The 21,498-nt window shown below is 40.1% G+C and overlaps 1 protein-coding gene across 2 annotated transcripts in view; it reads left to right on the top strand.

Moving 5' to 3' along the window:
* Window positions 1–21,498, top strand: part of large1 (LARGE xylosyl- and glucuronyltransferase 1) — a 108,797-nt gene that overhangs the window by 70,984 nt on the left and 16,315 nt on the right. For both annotated transcript variants that reach the window (XM_037122363.1, XM_037122362.1), the window contains 4 exons: window positions 7,340–7,444; window positions 10,123–10,235; window positions 14,772–14,897; window positions 17,482–17,637. In XM_037122363.1, coding sequence (XP_036978258.1) covers window positions 7,340–7,444; window positions 10,123–10,235; window positions 14,772–14,897; window positions 17,482–17,637 — 500 coding nt within the window. The remainder of the gene's footprint in view (window positions 1–7,339; window positions 7,445–10,122; window positions 10,236–14,771; window positions 14,898–17,481; window positions 17,638–21,498) is intronic.

Raw genomic sequence — 21,498 nt, 5'->3', positions numbered from 1 at the left:
GGTAATTTGTGTTTAATCCTGCTGACAAACCAACCAACAAATTGACAAAGGTAAAAACATAGCCTTACTTTGACCTACAGACAGTAAGTCAAAGTCATCACATGTGTTGCACCAACTTTGATTTACATTCTTAGTTTTTAATGACTCTTTATTTTGTATAATGACTTGGACAATGTTATTTTGTAAAACATAATATCATCATACTATCACCCTAAGATTACTGTAAGACCCAGCCCTAGTATGGGCCATGTTGGCAATGTTATAAACCAGCTCCACATGAACAAGTTGTTATATAATAACTTTACCTGATTTCTCAGTAGCCATTTGTTGTATATATCTCCTGATGAGGTTGTTAATCGGTGCTCCATGTGTGGTGCAGAAATGGTGTTGTGAAAAATATATGTTGGGCCTGCTGACCTTAGCATTCATCTGTACTTGTATCAGCACCACTGACTCAGCAGTAAAACTCCCACTGATCTCCTGGTACCTCTCCACAGCTAATTTAAGAACTCATTCCTCCCTCAACCGCCTGCATACTGGAAAATAGATTGTGGATGGCCTGAGGTTTTCAGTGTGAAGACTTTGCTATGTAGGACATGCATATGTGCTTTTATGTTCAAGTCTTTAATGCAGATTTACCGGACTGTAATCACTAAACAGCAGGTATTGGCCTTAATCCTTCAGGGCCTCAAAGGCCAGATAGCTACTCAGCTAATTACAAGATCAATAGTAACTAAACAGTGTAATTTGATTTAATTTGTTTTGAAGCTCAAAAGAGCTGTTATAGTGGCTATGCTGACAGCTTTGTTTGAATATAGAGAGCAGTGTAAAGAATCAGCTTGTTTTGATCTTCTTTTACATACTATTCTAAACCAGAGCTATTCCCTTTATTCCCACTTTTTGGAAACAGAGTAAAGCTGCATTGATTTTTGTTCCCTTTTTCTTGCCTGTCATGGCTTTCTGACCTAGAAAGTCAATATTTGACTGTTTTTAAGAAAGCCAATGGTTGAAGCTTCACAGTCAGTTTTTGTTATTGTGGATGTTTGGATTCACATAAGCAATTATAATCAATGATATTGATGGGAAAGGAGAAATGCATAGTTGTCTTATTTTGGTTTAAAACTCTTAAATGTATTCAACTATTATTATCATTATGTTATTTATAGATGAAATTACTGTGTGTACAGTGAAATGTGTTGCTTATGGTGACAAATCCACAGAAAATCATCACCAACTCCATAGTTCCTCTCAGCTCTTTGGAGCATTTTGGCCTCTTATAGCTCATTGTTTGTTTGATTTTTGGTCGGCTAACTCTACAGTCACAAACGGGATTTTCAGCAGCTGCAGGAGACTGATTTCAGTAACTAAAAGCTAAACACTAACCAATTGGCTGGTGAATATAGTGAATCACTTAGCAGCTACAGAGAGATATTTAGCTCAGGAGGCTGATGATGTTGCTCTCGGTCTGATGGATGTGTAAATTAACAGCCACTTTATGAGGCGTTCAAATGTCTAACAATGTGTTTTCAGCTGGTCTGCTACCCCAAAGTGGCCCTGAATATCATTAAATGCAGCTTTACAGAGCTGAAATCAACTTAATTTGTATCCCCCATTTAAGAACAGCATAACATATTTGATCATTTGATAATCAATCATGTCATTGCTTTTGTGGGCAGTGACCTGGGTTCTCTGGGGAGATCTCTAAAACAGCAGCTCATAAATGTCCCCACATACATCTGAACACCTCTAACCCTGAACAAGTGCACACAAGGAGAGAGATCAGCCCATCCCCAAGAGTTATGTTCCAGGCCCACTGCTGTGTGTAGAGATGAGCCCACATGCACAGTCTAATCTAGCTGGTGCTGCATCTGATTAATGGCATCACATACCAAGCCATTTCAGGATGTAACTTACAAATGTCCTGAACCCAATAAAAAACCCAATTAAAAAAAATGGAAAATCAAGAAGTCAACACAATACAAATATCTATAGATGAAGTAAAATCACTGAATGTGATATTACAGCCAGTGAAAAGTAAAGAAAAATTGGTGATGAATATCAAAACTCTGTCAAACTTTTGAGGAAATTCAAATAATCCCTCTTTGAGAAATCTATAGTCAAAATACTCTGGATCTGACAGAGCTACAGTAATAACTACACAGAACTACAGTAATACTACACAGAACTACAGTAATACTACACAGAGCTACAGTAATACTACACAGAGCTACAGTAATACTACACAGAGCTACAGTAATAACTACACAGAACTACAGTAATACTACACAGAGCTACAGTAATAACTACACAGAACTACAATAATACTACACAGAACTACAGTAATACTACACAGAGCTACAGTAATAACTACACAGAACTACAGTAATACTACACAGAGCTACAGTAATAACTACACAGAACTACAGTAATACTACACAGAACTACAGTAATACTACACAGAGCTACAGTAATAACTACACAGAACTACAGTAATACTACACAGAACTACAGTAATACTACACAGAACTACAGTAATACTACACAGAACTACAATAATACTACACAGAACTACAGTAATACTACACAGAGCTACAGTAATAACTACACAGAACTACAGTAATACTACACAGAGCTACACTAATACTACACAGAACTACAATAATACTACACAGAACTACACTGATAACTACACAGAACTACAGTAATACTACACAGAGCTACAGTAATACTACACAGAGCTACAGTAATACTACACAGAGCTACAGTGATAACTACACAAAGCTACAGTAATACTACACAGAGCTACAGTAATACTACACAGAACTACAGTGATAACTACACAAAGCTACAGTAATACTACACAGAGCTACAGTAATACTACACAGAGCTACAGTAATAACTACACAGAACTACAGTAATACTACACAAAGCTACAGTAATACTACACAGAGCTACAGTAATACTACACAAAGCTACAGTAATACTACACAGAGCTACAGTAATACTACACAGAGCTACAGTAATAACTACACAGAACTACAGTAATAACTACACAGAACTACAGTAATACTACACAGAGCTACAGTAATACTACACAGAGCTACAGTAATAACTACACAGAACTACAGTAATAACTACACAGAACTACAGTAATACTACACAGAGCTACAGTAATAACTACACAGAACTACAGTAATAACTACACAGAACTACAGTAATACTACACAGAGCTACAGTAATACTACACAGAGCTACAGTAATAACTACACAGAACTACAGTAATACTACACAGAGCTACAGTAATACTACACAGAGCTACAGTAATACTACACAGAGCTACAGTAATACTACACAGAGCTACAGTAGTACTACACAGAGCTGCAGTAATACTACACAGAACTACAGTAATACTACACAGAGCTACAGTAGTACTACACAGAGCTACAGTAATAACTACACAGAACTACAGTAATACTACACAGAGCTACAGTAATACTACACAGAGCTACAGTAATACTACACAGAGCTACAGTAGTACTACACAGAGCTACAGTAATAACTACACAGAACTACAGTAATACTACACAGAGCTACAGTAATACTACACAGAACTACAGTAATACTACACAGAGCTACAGTAATAACTACACAGAACTACAGTAATACTACACAGAGCTACAGTGATACTACACAGAACTACAGTAATACTACACAGAGCTACAGTAATACTACACAGAACTACAGTGATAACTACACAAAGCTACAGTAATACTACACAGAACTACAGTGATAACTACACAAAGCTACAGTAATACTACACAGAGCTACAGTAATACTACACAGAACTACAGTGATAACTACACAAAGCTACAGTAATACTACACAGAGCTACAGTAATACTACACAGAACTACAGTGATAACTACACAAAGCTACAGTAATACTACACAGAGCTACAGTAATACTACACAGAACTACAGTGATAACTACACAAAGCTACAGTAATACTACACAGAACTACAGTAATACTACACAGAACTACAGTAATACTACACAGAGCTACAGTAATACTACACAGAACTACAGTGATAACTACACAAAGCTACAGTAATACTACACAGAGCTACAGTAATAACTACACAGAACTACAGTAATAACTACACAGAACTACAGTAATACTACACAGAACTACAGTAATACTACACAGAATCCAGGGAACAGACATTGAGATGGTGACATCTTACGAGTACCTGGGAGTTGATATGAACAATAAACTGGACTGATCACACTGCAGCAACATGTAAGAAAGGTCAGGTCCTTTGGAGTGCAGGGGGCCCTACATAATACTACACAGATCCAACATTTGGTTGAAAGAAAATGAGAACTACAGGAGACATGATTTTTTGAAAAAAAATGACAGATTCATTCTGGTAAAAGAAATGATTTCCTGTTATCAATTTGGTTACTGTAACCATTCAGAAACAACTATTTAAGTGATGTTTAGAGGTTGCAGAGTTTCTTTGGGGTCTCTGGGATCTCTTCAGGACAAACAGGAGATGCTGAACACGAAAGTATTTAAGTAGTACTTATACTAATTCAAGGTCCCATGAATTTAATAGAAAGCTTTGTGAAAAAAATGTTTCTAAGAAAATCCATAACATGAACTGGGAAACATTCTAAATTTTGGGTGAGTTGGCCTGGAATGACCCATATGTGAAGTTCATGGCGCAGCTCAAACAGGATAAAACAATTGCTTGTCGTTAACTTTGCATTATCACACAGGTTTGTTGCCTAATTCAAGTCAGAATTGTTTAGCAATAATAGAAAAGTTTAATCGAATATACAAAAGCGGATTCAAAGTTGAATTAATACAATTAACAGGCCCTTTTTTGATGAACCCACACCATGGTACAGTCCTGTGAAGTCTGTCCAGAAGTAGCAGTGTTTTGTTTTTTAGCTCTAATTGTCTCACTCAATCATCACCTTGATGGCACATCTGTGTTCTTTGTTTAGCAGCCTTTCTAAAGGGGGCTGTCTGCTCTCTGCTGCCTGCTCCAATAAGCACTCATTAATCTTCCTTACAGCCTTCATTAAAACTGCCATCGCTGCGACCATGCCTGCTCTCCATGCTCCCATCTCCTCCCTAATGCCTATCTCCTCGACCTTTATCTCTGCCCAGCTTGCCTTTCATAATCTCTCGCCCTGAAGCTCACGTACATCCCTTCCCCTCTCGTCACTTCATCTCCAGGATCTCTCCTCTTAATTCCATTCCACCTCCTCTTTATACCTTTTGTCTAGTGGCTCAAAAACTTTAAATCCATATCAGCTGGGTATTGAATTCAATTTGCACCTTCTCTCATGGCAGCAGTGTGCCACTTTTTAGATGGCAGTTCTTTCTCAGTTTGTGGTTGACTCAGACATAAAATTCCACTTTATGAAGGGATTATGTTTCCGCCCACTGTATGTGAACCATTTGGCCCTAAAGTATCTGCTGCTGATCCCCTCTGACCTCAATTTTTGTCTGCACAGAAATCCTAACCATATGGAATCAAACCAGCCAGTTAGCTAGAGATCAAGAGTCAGTTATCTCCTTATCTCAAGATAAAACCAACAGGATTCCCTTAGCAATGCAAGGAATTCTATTACAATTCGGCACAAAAGTCTATTTAAATTCAAAGATGACCTGGTTAGAATTTGGTGGTCATAGGTCAAGGTCACAGTGACCTCACAAAACACATGTTTGGTCATCATTCTACAACATGGTGAGTTTGACAAAATTCTATACTCATGTCTAACAGGATAAAATGATGAAGTTAAGTTATGCAAAAGGTCAAAAGTCAAATACACTGTGATGTAATATTCTGCAAAAACATCATTCAGTGCCATAGCTCTGGAAAAGCAACTTGACTAGTGCATGGAAGCATACAACTATGCCACAGTACTCCCATATATCAAATAGTGCTGAGATGTAACTTGAGCTGTACATTAGAAAACCTTGGTGGTGCGGTTTGTGTTGTCTCTACAGCAGTTTGTTGTTATTTATTGGGCGGCATATGCTGATAATGATATATCTGTGATAAGCTAATATCAGTCAATATGACAGTGAGCTCTAGCATATCTGGTATGATGGCATGAGTCATGTCATGTCTTAATGGAATTTGTGCTTTGGAAATGTATGCTGAATTTATCACATAAGACAGTCTAGCAAACCTTGATCGTTGTGGTTTTTTTGCTGAACCTTAGGTGATCATTTTTAACTATATGTGTATGCTAGTTATTTGCAATTAAGACCTATGTGAATATAGGCTTTTATTTGAGAATAAATGGTATATTAATTTTCCTGGTAACATTACCTTACTAACATACCATAAAGTTTTATGTCCTAACTGCATCCGAGTGTCCAATATGTCGTGATGTTTGACACTCATTGCCCACACTGAATCTGCTGAGTATGTATTTTGTTGATGTAAACAAACCACACACTGTAGCCATCAGCTGTACACTGAAGATCAGATTGGAGACTGACCTCTCAGGTAAAGATAGGAAACTTCTTAACCCTTTGTGGTCTGATATTTAGAAGTTTCTCTTCTAGAACTGACACAACTTAGCCAACAAGTAGAGTTGGTGTGTTTTCTTACCAGTCACCTTCAGCTCTCTGGTGATCTTCCTCCTGCCTGCTGCCACTTTTGGTTTTTGGAGTAAAATAATATGGTACTGTATAGACTCCTCATCTCAGCTCAGTGAATCTACCATTCCTCATTCATGTCACACTCTCAATGCAAGTGACAGGTTGAAGACAGTAACAGGGTGTTGGGCTTAAAACGATGTGCCGCATTTCGCTGCATTGCTGGCTGCCAGTTAGGGCACTCTGACACTCACTCATGCCACATGCATGCTGTGTCAAGGCTTGACATAACTCTTGAATAAATTCAACCTGGATAGACCATCTCATTCTTTTTCTGGTTGTTGAATGTGTTATAAAAAATAAAAAAAAATAAAAATCACATGCCAGTGTCAGAGCAGAATGGCCCAGTTATATATAATGGCCCTCATTATAAAATGACTCTGCAATGCCTTGAACATTACACACTAAATATATGCAAAATTGAAATACAATTCAAATGTTGTTTTTTTTCTTAAAACAACAACATCCCTTCAGCCAAAACCCCCAGGACATATACATACATGCATACATAACTAGAAACTAATAACTACAAGGATGCAGATGATGAAATAAACTCTGCAGTGAATTATGGTTAAATAAATGAAAGCTGTAGAGAAAATAAGTTGATGTAGAGAATGTGAAAAAGCAGTGACAGTATTGTGTCTGTTGTGTTCAGGTCAGCAGGTTCTGGGTCTGGTGGAGAACCAGAGCGACTGGTACCTTGGCAATCTGTGGAAGAACCATCGACCCTGGCCGGCTTTGGGCAGAGGCTTCAACACTGGTGAGTACAGGGGGACGTCATGTTAGCATGTTAGCATGGTGAGGCTGTATTTAAAACAGTGCCCCAGCTGCATACCAGACTTTCATTTTAGACTTTGATTCTGTATGTATATAATATGTAAATTCATAATTAAAGACATCCTGTATGCATGTTGAACTCTCGCGTGCTGTTGAGGGACACTCACAACTGAAAAAGCTCCAGACTTATCCAGCCAGGATACAGCTTCAGAAAGTAATGTGGTTACATTACATTCAGCTCCTTCTCATTTTCATCATTTTACTGACACTGTAGTTGGTGCATGGAGCAGCATCTTCCTTATAGATTTCACCTGCGAATGTTTACACATGCTGAGGTTAGTTGACAACTGACGTGTAATTCACATTTAAGGATAACCTTTGTTATTGACCAAATTCATTTGCTTGTTTGTTTCTGTTCCCAAGCAAATTTTACTTCAGCAAATTAATTCAGGAAGTACAATTAGAAAATACAGAGAGACACGATGCCAGTCTATTAAAGTACAGTTACAACATTTCCACATTGATCATGAATTATAGATGCATACAGGGCCAGTTCCAAACATGGGCAATATATGGGCAGCAGCATTTGTGGAGGGGCAGCGTTACCGCCTGCAAAGAAAAAAAAAGAGAGAGGGGACAGTTCCCCACAGTAACCCACTCTGTAGCAGCCGCCTCTGGGCTTATCTCATCATCTCAGCGGATCATTGCCGGTGCCGACCCGTACCAGCTGCCTTAAATTTGTTGGCATTCATTTCATCCAGTTTTTGTATTGCTCATTTACTCGTCAAGTCAATTATGTCATACTGCTGTGTGGGGAGTGGGTGGCTAGGCGCCCACTGTTTTGCAAAGGTGCATCTGATTGCTGCTGAGAAAGTCTCACATATATAGATGTTGTGGAAGAATGGGGAGGGGGGCGAGGGATAGATAGGTTCCCCTCTGGACCTCAGCACTCCCTACTGGTCCGGGGGAGAGGTGAAGCAAGGGATTCATCTAATAGTGCAAAACTAATGCAATTAGTGGGCTAAAGTCAATCACATCATGAATTGCTTCTAAATAAAGCACATTTCCTACATAATAAGATAGATACTATGAAAATGGAGGCTAAAAAACTGATGAAACTGTAAAACAAGTTGGTGGGGGGAAAAATGTTTTGCTTCTGTAAACGGAGCTGCTTGGGAAATAACGGAAGGAAGGGTGATGACTCACAGCAAGAGACCACTGGTATATTTGTTCCTAGCCTTATTTTCACATTTGTACCACAAATGTCCACCTGCCATTCTATTGGCGGGGGAATGTTGATGTGATTATTGCGGGAAAAAAATCCAAAAGTGCTGGAGAGATTTGAGCGCAGGAGTTTCACATGCACAGAGAAGCAGCCTGAGTGTGAGGAGTTTTCCGGCTGTAAATCACCTCTGTACTGTATCTCCTGTCTTTAAACTGCCCTCTGTCAATCTCGGAGGCTGTGTTTAGTCCCAATTTGCTGACCAGCTGTGTTCGCCAGGAGACGGCTGAGCCTGATCAAACTGAGCTCAGTTACTCACAGTGACTCCTCCCTGTCATCTAGGGTCGTGGTGTGGGCAGACTGTTTTGTCGTTTTTTTTAAAGCCAGCAGAAAAACAGTGAGGAGTGAGCAACAGAAAGGCAGTGTCCCCCTTGCAAGAATCAAATAGTTTACAGAGTCATCAATGCAATATTCAGGCATTCACGAGGCCCAATTAAGATGTATAGAATATATTTTCAGAAACGTGTGGGTTATACTTTCACTGAGCCTCAGAGCAGCTGATTGTAGAATTGATTGGATTCCATTACACCTAGTTATTTTTTCCCCGGCCTATATTTTTCTCCCCTAACAAATGCAGCAGGTCTTTTCCTTCAGGAGACTTATAGCTCTCTCTGTGCTGTTTGGAGCAGGAGGATAATCGCTCTATTGACTATAACCTAAAACAAACAGCACGATCCACTGCAGCAGCTCTGTGAATTTCACAGCAACACGTTTCACTCGGAGCAGTGTAAAAGTCACCTGGACATTTTTGTGTTGTAGAGGTTCAGTGTTCTGCCCTTTAAATGACTGAACATCAGATGTCAGGAATAGAAAGGCATGTGTTGCATTTATACTGAAGGGCAATTTGACATAAAACCTCCAGTTCAGCTGTGGCTGGTGGGCTTTGTGGCAGTGGCCGTGGCAACAGATGGAGCGCAGCGGGGTGTGAAAGATTGTTTGTTCCTATCTGAAAAAGAAAATATTCACCCGTCGCTCCCTCTGACAATTGGCTGCTGGGTTTTATTTGCAGCACCCAGGAAGATTTATCTAATTAGCCAGGGAACTGAGAAGAAGTTGTTATTGTTTTTGATTTTTCATGGAGAAAGTAAGCAGAGAAAAGAAGCACACAGGCTTCTTAGAATGATTTGTGTTTCTAGGAGGATTAATATGTCTTTCCATCCAGCGCTGGCCTTTCCTTACAGCTTAAAGTCTACAGCTTTATCTTAGAAAACACAAGGCTGGGATTCAGAACCTCATGATGGGACTTTATCACCTTGTCCAGGCAGCTAGATACAAATCTTTCTGTTTCTAAAGCCACCATCTCTCTCTCTCTCTCTCTCTCTCTCTCTCTCTCTCTCTCTCTCTCTCTCTCTCTCTGTGTGTGTGTGTGTACATTTCAGGAGTGATTTTGCTTCTCCTGGATCGTTTACGGAAGCTAAGATGGGAGCAAATGTGGAGGTTGACGGCAGAGAGGGAACTAATGAGTATGTTGTCCACCTCCCTGGCAGACCAGGTAACACCACACTCACACACACACACACACACACACACACACACACACACACACACACACACACACACACACACACACACACACCTTCCAACCTCAGACTTGCAAGACGTTTGCAATGGGCAAATCCAAATCCACTTTAGACAAGACAGGTAATGTCACCTGTGGAAAGCCTTTGCTCTCTGTCACTGCTACCTGAAATATTGTTGTTGGTACAGTACTCAACTACAGTAGCATAGCAAGGGTAGGAGGGTAAGGTTAGTTGGATGTGACATACACATCCTGTTTGTGACGAGTCAAAAGTATTTTGTGATTTACCTTGCATAAATGACAGAACTTATCAAACATAAGTGACATGACACATGTAGGATGTTACATGAGTGACGTACACTATGTGTCGCCTAAGTTATGAGACTGAAGTAGTTATTTTAACCAAAGGTATGATCCTTTACTAAACCTAACCAAGCACTTCATGTGCCTACACCTAACCAAACTGTGACAGTTAAATGATAATGTGTGTGAAGTGTTTGTGTGCAAGCTTTATTCTAATCAGACACTGCATTTTATATATTATTGTTTTTTGGACTCCTCCATTATGAAATGAGTTCTCTGCATTAGGCTATATAAATGAAATATGAAGGATTAAGAGTAGTGGGCAGCCAGTGTGCAGCCCTGGGGACTGACCCAGCTTTAAGCCAGCACCTGACAAGAAGAGCACAGATCTGATTACAGCTGAGGAGCAGACCAGCACCAGGGCTGATCCAAATCCTATGGCCTCAGTCAGTTTTCTGTTTAGTCGTTGCTGGTATTTAAAAATGTAAGAAATAGAAGTTGTCCTTTTCAGTCTGTCTCTATTAAAGTATCACTTGTCCCGTTGTTAAGACAGTTGAGTTTTTTGTTAATGTTTTGGTATTATGTCCAGTCTGATGATACTGTAAACTAATAACATGGCTCCAGGGAAGAACACCCCCTGTTTCTATTTTGATAGCAGGACTTATCACACAACCTTTGACTACAAGTTGAGAGAGGTAGAAAACAGGTCTCATCCGCTACTTGACTAATGCTGTTTACAAGATTCTGTATTTAAGCAATTTATTTAACTCACTAACACTGCTCATGGCAGTCTTTTGAGCAGACAGACCAATAAACCAAACTTTATTCTACAGGTAGGTTTTGTATGGAATGGCCCTATTTTTAACAGTGAAAAATTAAGTATATGCACCACTTACAAAGTAACATCTTTTACTACCCTGTGATGAAGCGTTTTACACAGACAGACATGTACGACCTTGGTGGATAAACTTTAAACAACAATGTGTTTGAACCTCACCCATCCTTGCTTGTAAAGGACTGAGCCTTGTTAGGATGCCCAGTTCATATCCAATCATGATGCTGTCACATGTTACCAATGAGCATGTTTGTCTATGGAATGTTCCAAACAGGTGTTTTTTTCTTTCCCAGTCACATCTGGTGCTGAAGGAAAAATGAACACTGTGACCATGCCAGCTGCTGCAGACAGAGCTAGTTGTGTTTACAGTGATATACTGGAGGGGCAAACCATCATTTTCCTAGGATGGGAAGTCATTCCTTACACCAGTGTGATCTGACAAACAAGTAATTATTTCATGTGTGACCCCTATCACTCACTAAGTGACTATTAATATCCACGGGCTATGACTAGCTATCTGTCAATTATTTAGAAATGCTTTATTCTTGACCCTCTTTTTTGAATTCTGTCTAAATAATCATTAATATCTCTGAGGGAATCTGTCAACTCACAGTAGGCCGGCCTCCAGGTTGAAGAAAACAGTCGGTTCTGTTGATACAGTAAGGAAACTAAAAGGCTATGCATAGGTTTGCTGTCAGATATGGCACCTTTTTATGTATCCTGAAGGTCAAAAATAGGTGTTATCTTAGGCCATGCAGTGTTCTATATCTGCCATTGTCAGGGCAGACACTGAGACCTTGGCGAAAGGTCTTTCCATTATCTTGGAGCTATTCAGAGCTCATCTAGATGAGAGGTGCGTTTATGAGATTTTAATTAAACCTTCATTAAGTAAAGTCCCGCAAGGTATGCAGTTTGGAAAATGAATGGAGCTTTGGAAATCGTTTGAACATTCCATCTGCCCTCTGCTGTATGAGCTCCAATCCACTGTCAGCCCTTTTTATCGCAGCATTCATTATGTGGCTATAGAGTTTTTATGTGGCCATTAGGAAACCTGAGTCTGTCACTGAGACTCTTGTCTTGTGAACCCACAACCATCTCAAAGTCAAGATAGTCTCCCAAACCAGAGTACATTTCCTCAATTCAATTTGATAGTGTTCAGCTCTACGTGTGACTACACTTTTATTATAAATTAACAAGAACATCTGCAGAAATACAAAAAACACTAATGAGACTGAAGACTCGGGAGCCTCTTCTGAAGACTGGCCTCTTCAACTTCATAATGCAATTTCAGTCTGTGAAGGCAAAATTTGTTCAAATCCTTGAAGAAAAAAAAAAGAATTCTAGTAAAGATCCCAAAGTTCAGAAAGATAACAAACGTGTCAGGCATTTAGGGAAATTTGTCTAATTGCAGACAAATAGAATTTTGCCATGGTGTCACTATACAGTGTTAATGATTCCAACAACCTTGATCCTACTTACAGAGAAAAGCAAAAGGAAAAGTGAATGTTGTTATACAAAAGATATAGAATTAAGGCCTGTTAAATTATCAACATGTCTTAAAATTGAGAACATTTTTTAAATAGTGCATCATCATTATATGTATAAGATAGAATGTACTGAAACAACAAAAGTGCATCTAAGTTTATTAGTTTCTCCATTTAAACCTTCAGCCAGTGATGGATTAGCCCATCCCATTCTCTTCTTATAATGCCTCAATAAGATTGTGCATCACTGTGACAGCCCCCCTCTGCAGATTGATTCTGCACAACATCAGGAGGATACATCAGTCTGTCAAACTAGGCACCACAGGTTCTGGTGCATCTTGCACCTAGACTGCAGCAGGTGTGCCTATATTTGCCATCTGACCTCTGCAGGTGACCCAGAATGCACCAGCCTTGCTGTTTCTCCTACATTACTTTGCTCCTCCTCGACATCCTGCTTCTTGTTCAACATACAGTGATTGGTTCAGAACATGGTCAACCTATCCACCCACTATGCTCTTCTACCACCAATGGGTGGAACAAGTACCTGTTGACATAATTATCCCTTGTTCAGATTAATGTAATGTACTTCATGGGTCGAAGGTGGACAGCAATGTCTTAACTTGTCGGATTTTTGTTTGGAACTGAAAGAAGTCACCCTGGTAGGATCGTCTCGGCACAATTTGAGGGGCACCAATTCCCATATTTGTTTACATGGATACTTATCCAGCATGCCAACGTGAAGGCCATTCCAGTTCTTTAATTTCTGCTCTGAGGAGGACAGAGGGAGGAGGAGAGGGAACCCTTAGGAGACAGAAGGCAAGAGACCACTTTCCACTGAAGTCTGTTACTGGATCGTCACCATAATGTGCTGGAAATCACTTTGTTTAAATGGATGCTGTAGCTGCTCAGACTGATCCGGTACCACAACAGATTTCAGATGGACTGGATGGACGGACACTCGCTCGTCACCCTCACCCGCTACAAAGCAGCTAACATTGAAAATGAATATAGTGGCACTCAGCTAGCAGTATAGCGGCGCAGCTAAAAATCTTACAACATGCATTGCAGTTGTGTGGCTTTATTTCTGAAACAGTTATTAGCTATGATAGAAAGACATTCATCAGCATTGGAGAGGAAAGTGTAGGTTTAAGATTAAGAGCAGCAGATTTAAGACAATCACCTCCCAACTTTCAACCATCCAACCTGGAATGCCCCAAGGAGGAGACGAAGAGATGTGAGATAAGAGCCATCCTAATCCATCCTGGATTTAAGGCTGCTCCTGGCTAATATCTGGCTGCAGGGAAATTAAACGCACAGATGTGACTAAGCAATGTGAAATCAGAGACTGTTGTGCTGACAGAGACCTGTCTCCACCACACCATACTGGATCAAGCTGTTATAGGTGGACCCTGTTCAGAGCTGACAGAGTGCAGCATGAGAAGTGGACTCCGATGACCTCATCATCACCCCCTTGTTGTTGCTGTTTGCATTCACCCAGATGCAAATTTTAACAATGCTCTGCATGTTTAGGTGTATTTTAGTCCTATGTTTGTGTAGCATGAATGAGTAACATATCTCCAAGTCCTAGACTGATGATTCATATGTACAACTGCTGATAAAACTAGACTGTTATACCATATTAACCCATAATAAAGTATGAAAAGACATTTTTGAGATATATTGTGTTGTAATACAGCGGTGTGTGGTCCTTGCTTAAACAGGTGGCAGGATCAGATAAGACTGTGGTGCTGGCCTTTAGATGATGAAACATGAGGCAAAGCATACGGCTCATTGTGTGTGTGTGTGTGTGTGTGTGTGTGTGTGTGTGTGTGTGTGTGTGTGTGTGTGTGTGTGTGTGTGTGTGTGTGTGTGTGTGTGTGTGTACAGGACATCTTCAATGCTGTGATCAAACAGAACCCGTTCCTGGTCCACCAGCTGCCTTGTTTCTGGAACGTCCAGCTGTCTGACCACACCCGCTCTGAGAAGTGCTACAAAGACGTATCGGACCTCAAGGTGAGTTCCTGCTGTGCTCACACACACTTCACAGCTACTTCAGGTACGCAAGACGTGACCTGCATTAATCAAGAGTCTCAGGTCAACTACACACTGGACGTGAAAGATGTTTGATTTCACTTCAGCTTCACAGATTGTTAACCTTGAAGGAGATGTGCAGCGCTGTCTAAGTCTATGGCGTATGTGGAGACATACACAATGTAGAACTTCAGATATTGTTGGGTAGACTTTGTGTTCATTCATCAGATAACAGAAATTTCATCTGTTTTGCAACAAGGATTTGATTGCTTTAGTCTTTTTACCCCTCAAAGCTCCAAGACCAATAATGTGTGATAATGCCTGTAGGTGTTTTTTAATGGCTGTAGCCATAATAGCAGTGTCTCATTTTATATTGGAGCTCCACGCATACATCAGGATGCCTTTCACATGAGTTGATATGAACATATTTACAGCAAAGTGGTTATGTATGGATGATCCCTGAAGTCAGACAGTTAGAGCAAACCAACAGCCAAATGTAATAAATTATTGTTGTACACACATGATACTAGTGGACAGTAAACACAGGATACAGCTATGGTATAATAAGCTGCCCACTGACTGACAGACCACTTTTTCTTGAGTTTGTTTCAGCTTTCTTCAAGCTGAACCTGTGGTGGAGTGGTCTGTCAAACACTTCCTCCAACCACTTCTAAATGAAAGCAGACAAACCATTTCTGCAATTGTGGGCTGCCTTTAAACACAAAATCTTTTTACATAAAACAGTAGTCACTAAATGTTATGAAGAATATGTTTGTGCTCTGTCTTCTGATGAAAACTGGTGGTTGTTTGATTACGTGTACCAGCAAAGCAAATGCTCACCTTGCATTGCTTGCACTAGTTTGACTGTGGGATCATTGTTGTTTATTTGTATTACTCACTCAAATGTTTATGCATCCCAAAATGCATAAGCTGTAAGGCAGCAAGCAGCAGCACGCACTGAGGGTGTGGTTGTGTTCCAAACACATACTAATGTACTGTTCACACTAAGTGTGACGTCAGAGTCAGTATGTTGTGTGTTTCAGCTGCACAGTATGTAGATTTAGTGTAGGTGAGTAATACCAGGATGTATACTACTACACTGTGTGTGCAGCGGGATCTTCCTGCACAAACTCAGCGCCACTCTGGAGTTTTATCTACAATTTTTGTATTTATTTTATTTAACAAACAAATCGATGGTGAATTGAGTAAAGCCCTGATGATAGCTCCACTGGTGACTCCACCTCCTCCTCCTCCTGCTCTTCCTCTTCCACCTTCCCTCCTTATCTTCCTCCTCCTCCTCCTCCTCCTGCTCTTCCTCTTCTTCATCCTACTCTTCCTGCTCCTCCTTTTGCTCCTCCTCCTCTTCCTCCTCCTTCTCCCCCTCTTTCCCTTCCTCCTCCTCCTCCTGCTCTTCCTCCTCTACCTCCTCTTCTTCTCCTTCCTTCCTCCTCTTTCTCTTCTTCCTGCTAACTGCGCTCTGTCTATCTTTGACCATAATAGTTATTTCACCTTGACACTTCAATCAAACAGCCTGTACCACATCTGTTATATCTTTTATTTCTAGTTTGCCTTGAGATAATAGTGGAAAATATTAGGCTACTTTGAGTGGCAGACAAAATACTGACTTATATTTGTGATAAACAACGTTAATTCAACAGTTGCTTGCACAAGGATGTATGGAACAGAAGGTAATGTGATCAGTTTAGCTGTGTGATGCAGAGAGCACGTTCTGCTTCAGCATTCTTCAGTGTGAACGGTCTGCTGGTAATAACATACTTAAATATTCATATAGTAGGCAGTATGCAGTATAGACTGATTGAGTCTGTAGTACCTCTCACTGCCCTCAGCACTCACTAGAGACTCTGCTTCTCTCTTTCCTTTTTCCCCTCTCCTCTGTTTCTTCATAACATAAAGTACATTTCCCTTTTGGCTCAAGTTAACATTCAGCATCACAGAACAAAAACACCAGACAATGGAAGTCACCTCCTCAGATCATTACTGCAGTCAGTCAGGAACACAGGTCAGCTTTTTAATCCAAGAAGTCCTGCTCTCTGCAGGTCACAGTAGAATCTGATGTAACTTCAGGCGTTTATTCCTCCAGATGGTTTGGCTCTGCATCCATTTCCTCCAGAGCAGCCGCGCTGCAGTTTAAATTTGAGAGAACATTCTGAAATTGAACACACTTTTTATGTATAGATTGTAAAATTACTAAATATACAAAAAAAAAATACAAAACAAAGTGTAGAAGTGATCGTGCATCAGTGAAGTAAGCTTATGATAACTGATCTTTTACTTCATACTGTAGGTAGTTGTAGAAATATTTCTACAGAAATCTGTTAGTGTAAATACTAAAAGAAAACGTGAGGTGCTTGATAAATACAACTTCTGACTAGATAATGTTTTAAATGTTAAATTTCCTCTCATGCGGAAAAAGACTTTTGGCTAGAATGTTGTAGTTTATGATTTAGTGGAATGCAACGGTGTACTAGTGCATTACAATAGAATGGTCTGGGAATGACAAAAACAACAGCACACTGCTAACTTATTTTTACTCTCCTCCTCTCAGGTGATCCACTGGAATTCTCCAAAGAAGCTGCGAGTGAAGAACAAGCATGTGGAGTTTTTTCGGAATCTCTATCTAACCTTTCTAGAGTACGATGGCAACTTGCTGCGGCGAGAACTGTTTGGCTGCCCCAGCGAGGCCGACCACAACAGTGAGAACGTAGGTTGAACTGCCTTTGTATTTCTGGTTGTGCCGTCTGAGCGCTTTAGATATGAAGGGGCGTGGAAAAGTAGTTTTTAGTGGACTGCAGCAAGTCAAAGTCCTTTTACTCTGTTTTCACACCTTCCTGTTGGCTGGAATTGAATGAATTTAACAATGTTCAGGTCCTGCAGTCAAAGCAGGACTGTTTTAGCCTGGGAAAGATAAACATGTTTTTAACCTTTTGTCTTGATCAAAACTAGGACAGCAGCAGCTCCTGGAGCAGTGTCATTGTATTGTGACAAAGTAAGCTTTATACCATAAAGCTACAGTCTTGACTTTTGAGAAAAAGTGGACTTGGCCAGAAAATGTGAATGAGCACAGCTCCCTGGTCAGGCATGCAGATAACCAAGACGGTGCATTCAAAATAACGACAGCATAAGCCCTGATCCCTGTATTTCTGATTAATACAACTAAATTACAATGCCGAGTGCCTCATGACCAGTCACTGTAGATATCCTGAGTTACAAACAATATTCATCACATCGCAGTAGATGGAGTTACCAGCTAATCGTTACCCGGTGCAACATTTTTGCCACGCTGCCTTTCTGAAGCACGTCACTTGAAAGACATTTGTGCTAACCAGTGGCCATAAAGACGAAGCTAAACATCGGCGTTAGCATACATGCTAACAAGCTAGATTTTACCAACAAGCTATGGATCTCAACTGCAGCATCCTACAGCGATATGTGCTATTGTGAGTGTTACCAGCCGTCTGCACCAAACATCAAGCCTCCATGTTATTATTTCAACATGTGATGTCATTTTAATGGAAACACACAGAGGGGAGGGGCTGTATGTGTGAGACGCGTGACTGAAAGAGAGACGGAGGGAGAGCAGGGAAAAGAAATGCAGCCAAACAGATACGCTGTGTTAAGTAGCACTAAAAAAGTGTGGTGAACACTGCAACTTCAGCAAATATAACAAAAAAATCATTACAGACTACAACTTTAAGGAAACAAAAAGAAAGATTATATGACTATTGCATTATACTGCTGCTACTGTCTAGAGCTTAACAACTGTATTTATACTAGCCCCTATAAATACAAATGAAGATTAAATTTGTGATGTTTCCATCAACCCAGTTCATCAAAATAAAGACTGTGGTGTGTGTGAGTGTCTATTCAGATGTAGAAGGTGTCCTGAGGAAACTTGAGGCAATCCAGCCATATCACCCTTCATGTATGAAGTACTGAATTGTTCCTGTATGTATTGTGGATTGGTATACAGTATATTATAGAACTCTTGCATTCTCTTTATGGCAGAGCTCATAAGGAATTGAACTATACAAAACAAGTGTAGTAATGTCAAGTCCATACTGGGACATAGACCTCCTCTGTCAGCTGGAGTGTGATGCTTCATTTTCACCTTGGTGGGAGGAACATATTGAAGGGAGGAGTCATGATGTAAACTACAGACCCTGCTGACCCACTCTGTCCATCACAATCTGCCTGATAGACTAAAGACATGGGAGGAACACACACACACACACATACACACACACACAGATACCTGATCTCTTTCAAACAGGACCAGAGTGTCAGATCTACATTGAAATTCAAAAGCTACAGTCTGGCTTTGACAACAAACAGTAAAGCTGTGTCTCATAGTAAATGGACCTGCATTTCTACAGCACTTTTCCAATCAACTGCCCACTCAAAGCACTTTACAACACCTGTCACATCAGCCCATCCACACACATATTCAAACACTGATAGCAGCGGCTGCCATGCAAGCTGCCAACTGCTCGTCAGGAGCAATCTGGGGTTCAGTATCTTGCACAGGGATGCTTCAACATGCAGCCGGGAGTCGAATCACTGACAGTTATCAGACAATCTGCTTTAGCTCCTGAACTACAGACATTAATCTAACTGTTTTTATTTACCCAAAATAACATCTTAAAAATTCTATATTGCTATATTTTATTCAATCATATTCAAACATCAGCAAACAGATATGACAAATTGTGCACTGCAGGACATTATTACACAAAGAAATACCCCGTTTTAACTGGTAATCTGTGTAATCCTAATATAGTGGAGACAAAAGTAACTTGTAGTAGTAGTAACCAGTTACCACCATCTTTAATCAACAATGGCAGAGGCATGACCACAGATCATACAGAGTAAATGTGGTCAGAGGCAGGCCGTGTGTCGTAGCATGGATAAATATTACAGAGGGAAGACAACAGATATTTCTCTTTGTGTTTTCACTTTCACTTCAGTTTGGTCTTGTCCCCAGTTTAAAACACAATAATGATCTGCCTCACTTTACTGTTATTTCTTACCAGCATGCTAGTAGAATAACAACATAGCAGCTGTGTTTTTCGGCTGTGTTTTGACCAGTGGGGGTTCCCAGCACGTCACACACAGGGTCCATGGAGAGACACTCACATGCTGCCTGCACCAACCACTGCATCCAGTGTGAATCTAGCCACCCCGGGATGCTTCCACTACAAGTGCTCAAGCATGGTAGTAATGGCAGGATGGTGTAAGCAGTATGAATATAGAGCTGAATGTAGACAGTATTTTTGACAAAAAACAATGATACTGCTGTGTTGTGTCACCTTTACCTGTGATGCCTATTTTGTGTCCCAGTGTATCTGTGCAGGACTGGAGCTGCCATTGTCATTTGTTTGTTAGTATTTTTTAATAACTGCACATTACTACTAATGCATTATTACAGAAAGAAATTTGGCCTCTCAACTTGGCTGACTGCGGATGAGGATTCACTATCATATATCAGCCTTTCTGTAAACATCCTTTGTTGGTATTTGATGATGGCATTTCCACATGTACTTACTCAAGACAGCTCTGTTGTTGAAAACCGTTGCTCCTCACATTCCATCCTGCCAGTGTTTTTTAAAGTTTTTGTATCAGTGAAATGTTTATATGCAACCACTTGCTTTTTATTTAAGTAAGTCTCAGTACATTGTATTTCCTGCTGTGCTTCTATGGGGGTTGCATAAAGTAGTAAAAGTTTGTAGAGAAGAAGTCGATCAGATCTGATCTGAACCAGAGTCCTGTTCAAAAGAAACAACACCAGCTGGCTGCTTCTCTGTTTTCTGTTACAATAGAGACCATGAGGCAAAACCAAGCACCACCCAGGACACAGTATGTCATCCACAGCCCCTTTCTGTTTTCTCTAGACAATTTCATAAATTGCTGTTTTTCTAATGTAGAAACAGCCCAGTTTTACACCATCTTTCTAGCAGTAAAATACTTCTTAAAGTGGTCGCATGACCAGTCCCCAAATCCTGAGTCCTTTCCCATTACAGCCCAAAAACAAGAATAGATAAACTGAATTTATTAACAGTTAAACTCAACAGGAAGAGCTTAACATCAGTGTGACAATAAAACAAACAAGTTTATTTTTAACCTGCGTTATTATATTATTTCAGTGAGGACTCATAAACAACTACAAATAACTAACATTACAGAAATCTGCTCATGTTTTGTTGCGCGTTTCTGGATTTAAATTTTAATATATATATTGGCCAATATATCAGAATATCGGATTTTTAACTCATCAAATATTTGTTTCGATATTGGCCTTAAAAATCTTTTATCAGTTGGGCTCTAGTGACTGGCCTGCTGGTGCACAGCTGGTGCTTTGAAAGCAGAAGGTGGGACCTGGGAGCTGGATCATTCAAATATTCTGGCTAAGTCCATTTTTCTCTCAAAATTTCACACTGCAGCTTTAACCCAGGAAACAGTTTGCTCCCTCAATTTTTCAGAGTTTGAGCAGCGATTTAAATCCCATTAAAGTGATGATTAGACTAATGAAGTCACTGAGGGATTTGCCTCAGCAGCACATTGCAGA

This window comes from Acanthopagrus latus, chromosome 14, assembly GCF_904848185.1.
Source record: "Acanthopagrus latus isolate v.2019 chromosome 14, fAcaLat1.1, whole genome shotgun sequence".
Classification (NCBI taxonomy): Eukaryota; Metazoa; Chordata; class Actinopteri; order Spariformes; family Sparidae; genus Acanthopagrus; species Acanthopagrus latus.
The sequence above is the reverse complement of the archived record's forward strand: the minus strand, read 5'-3'. Positions and strand labels throughout refer to the sequence as shown.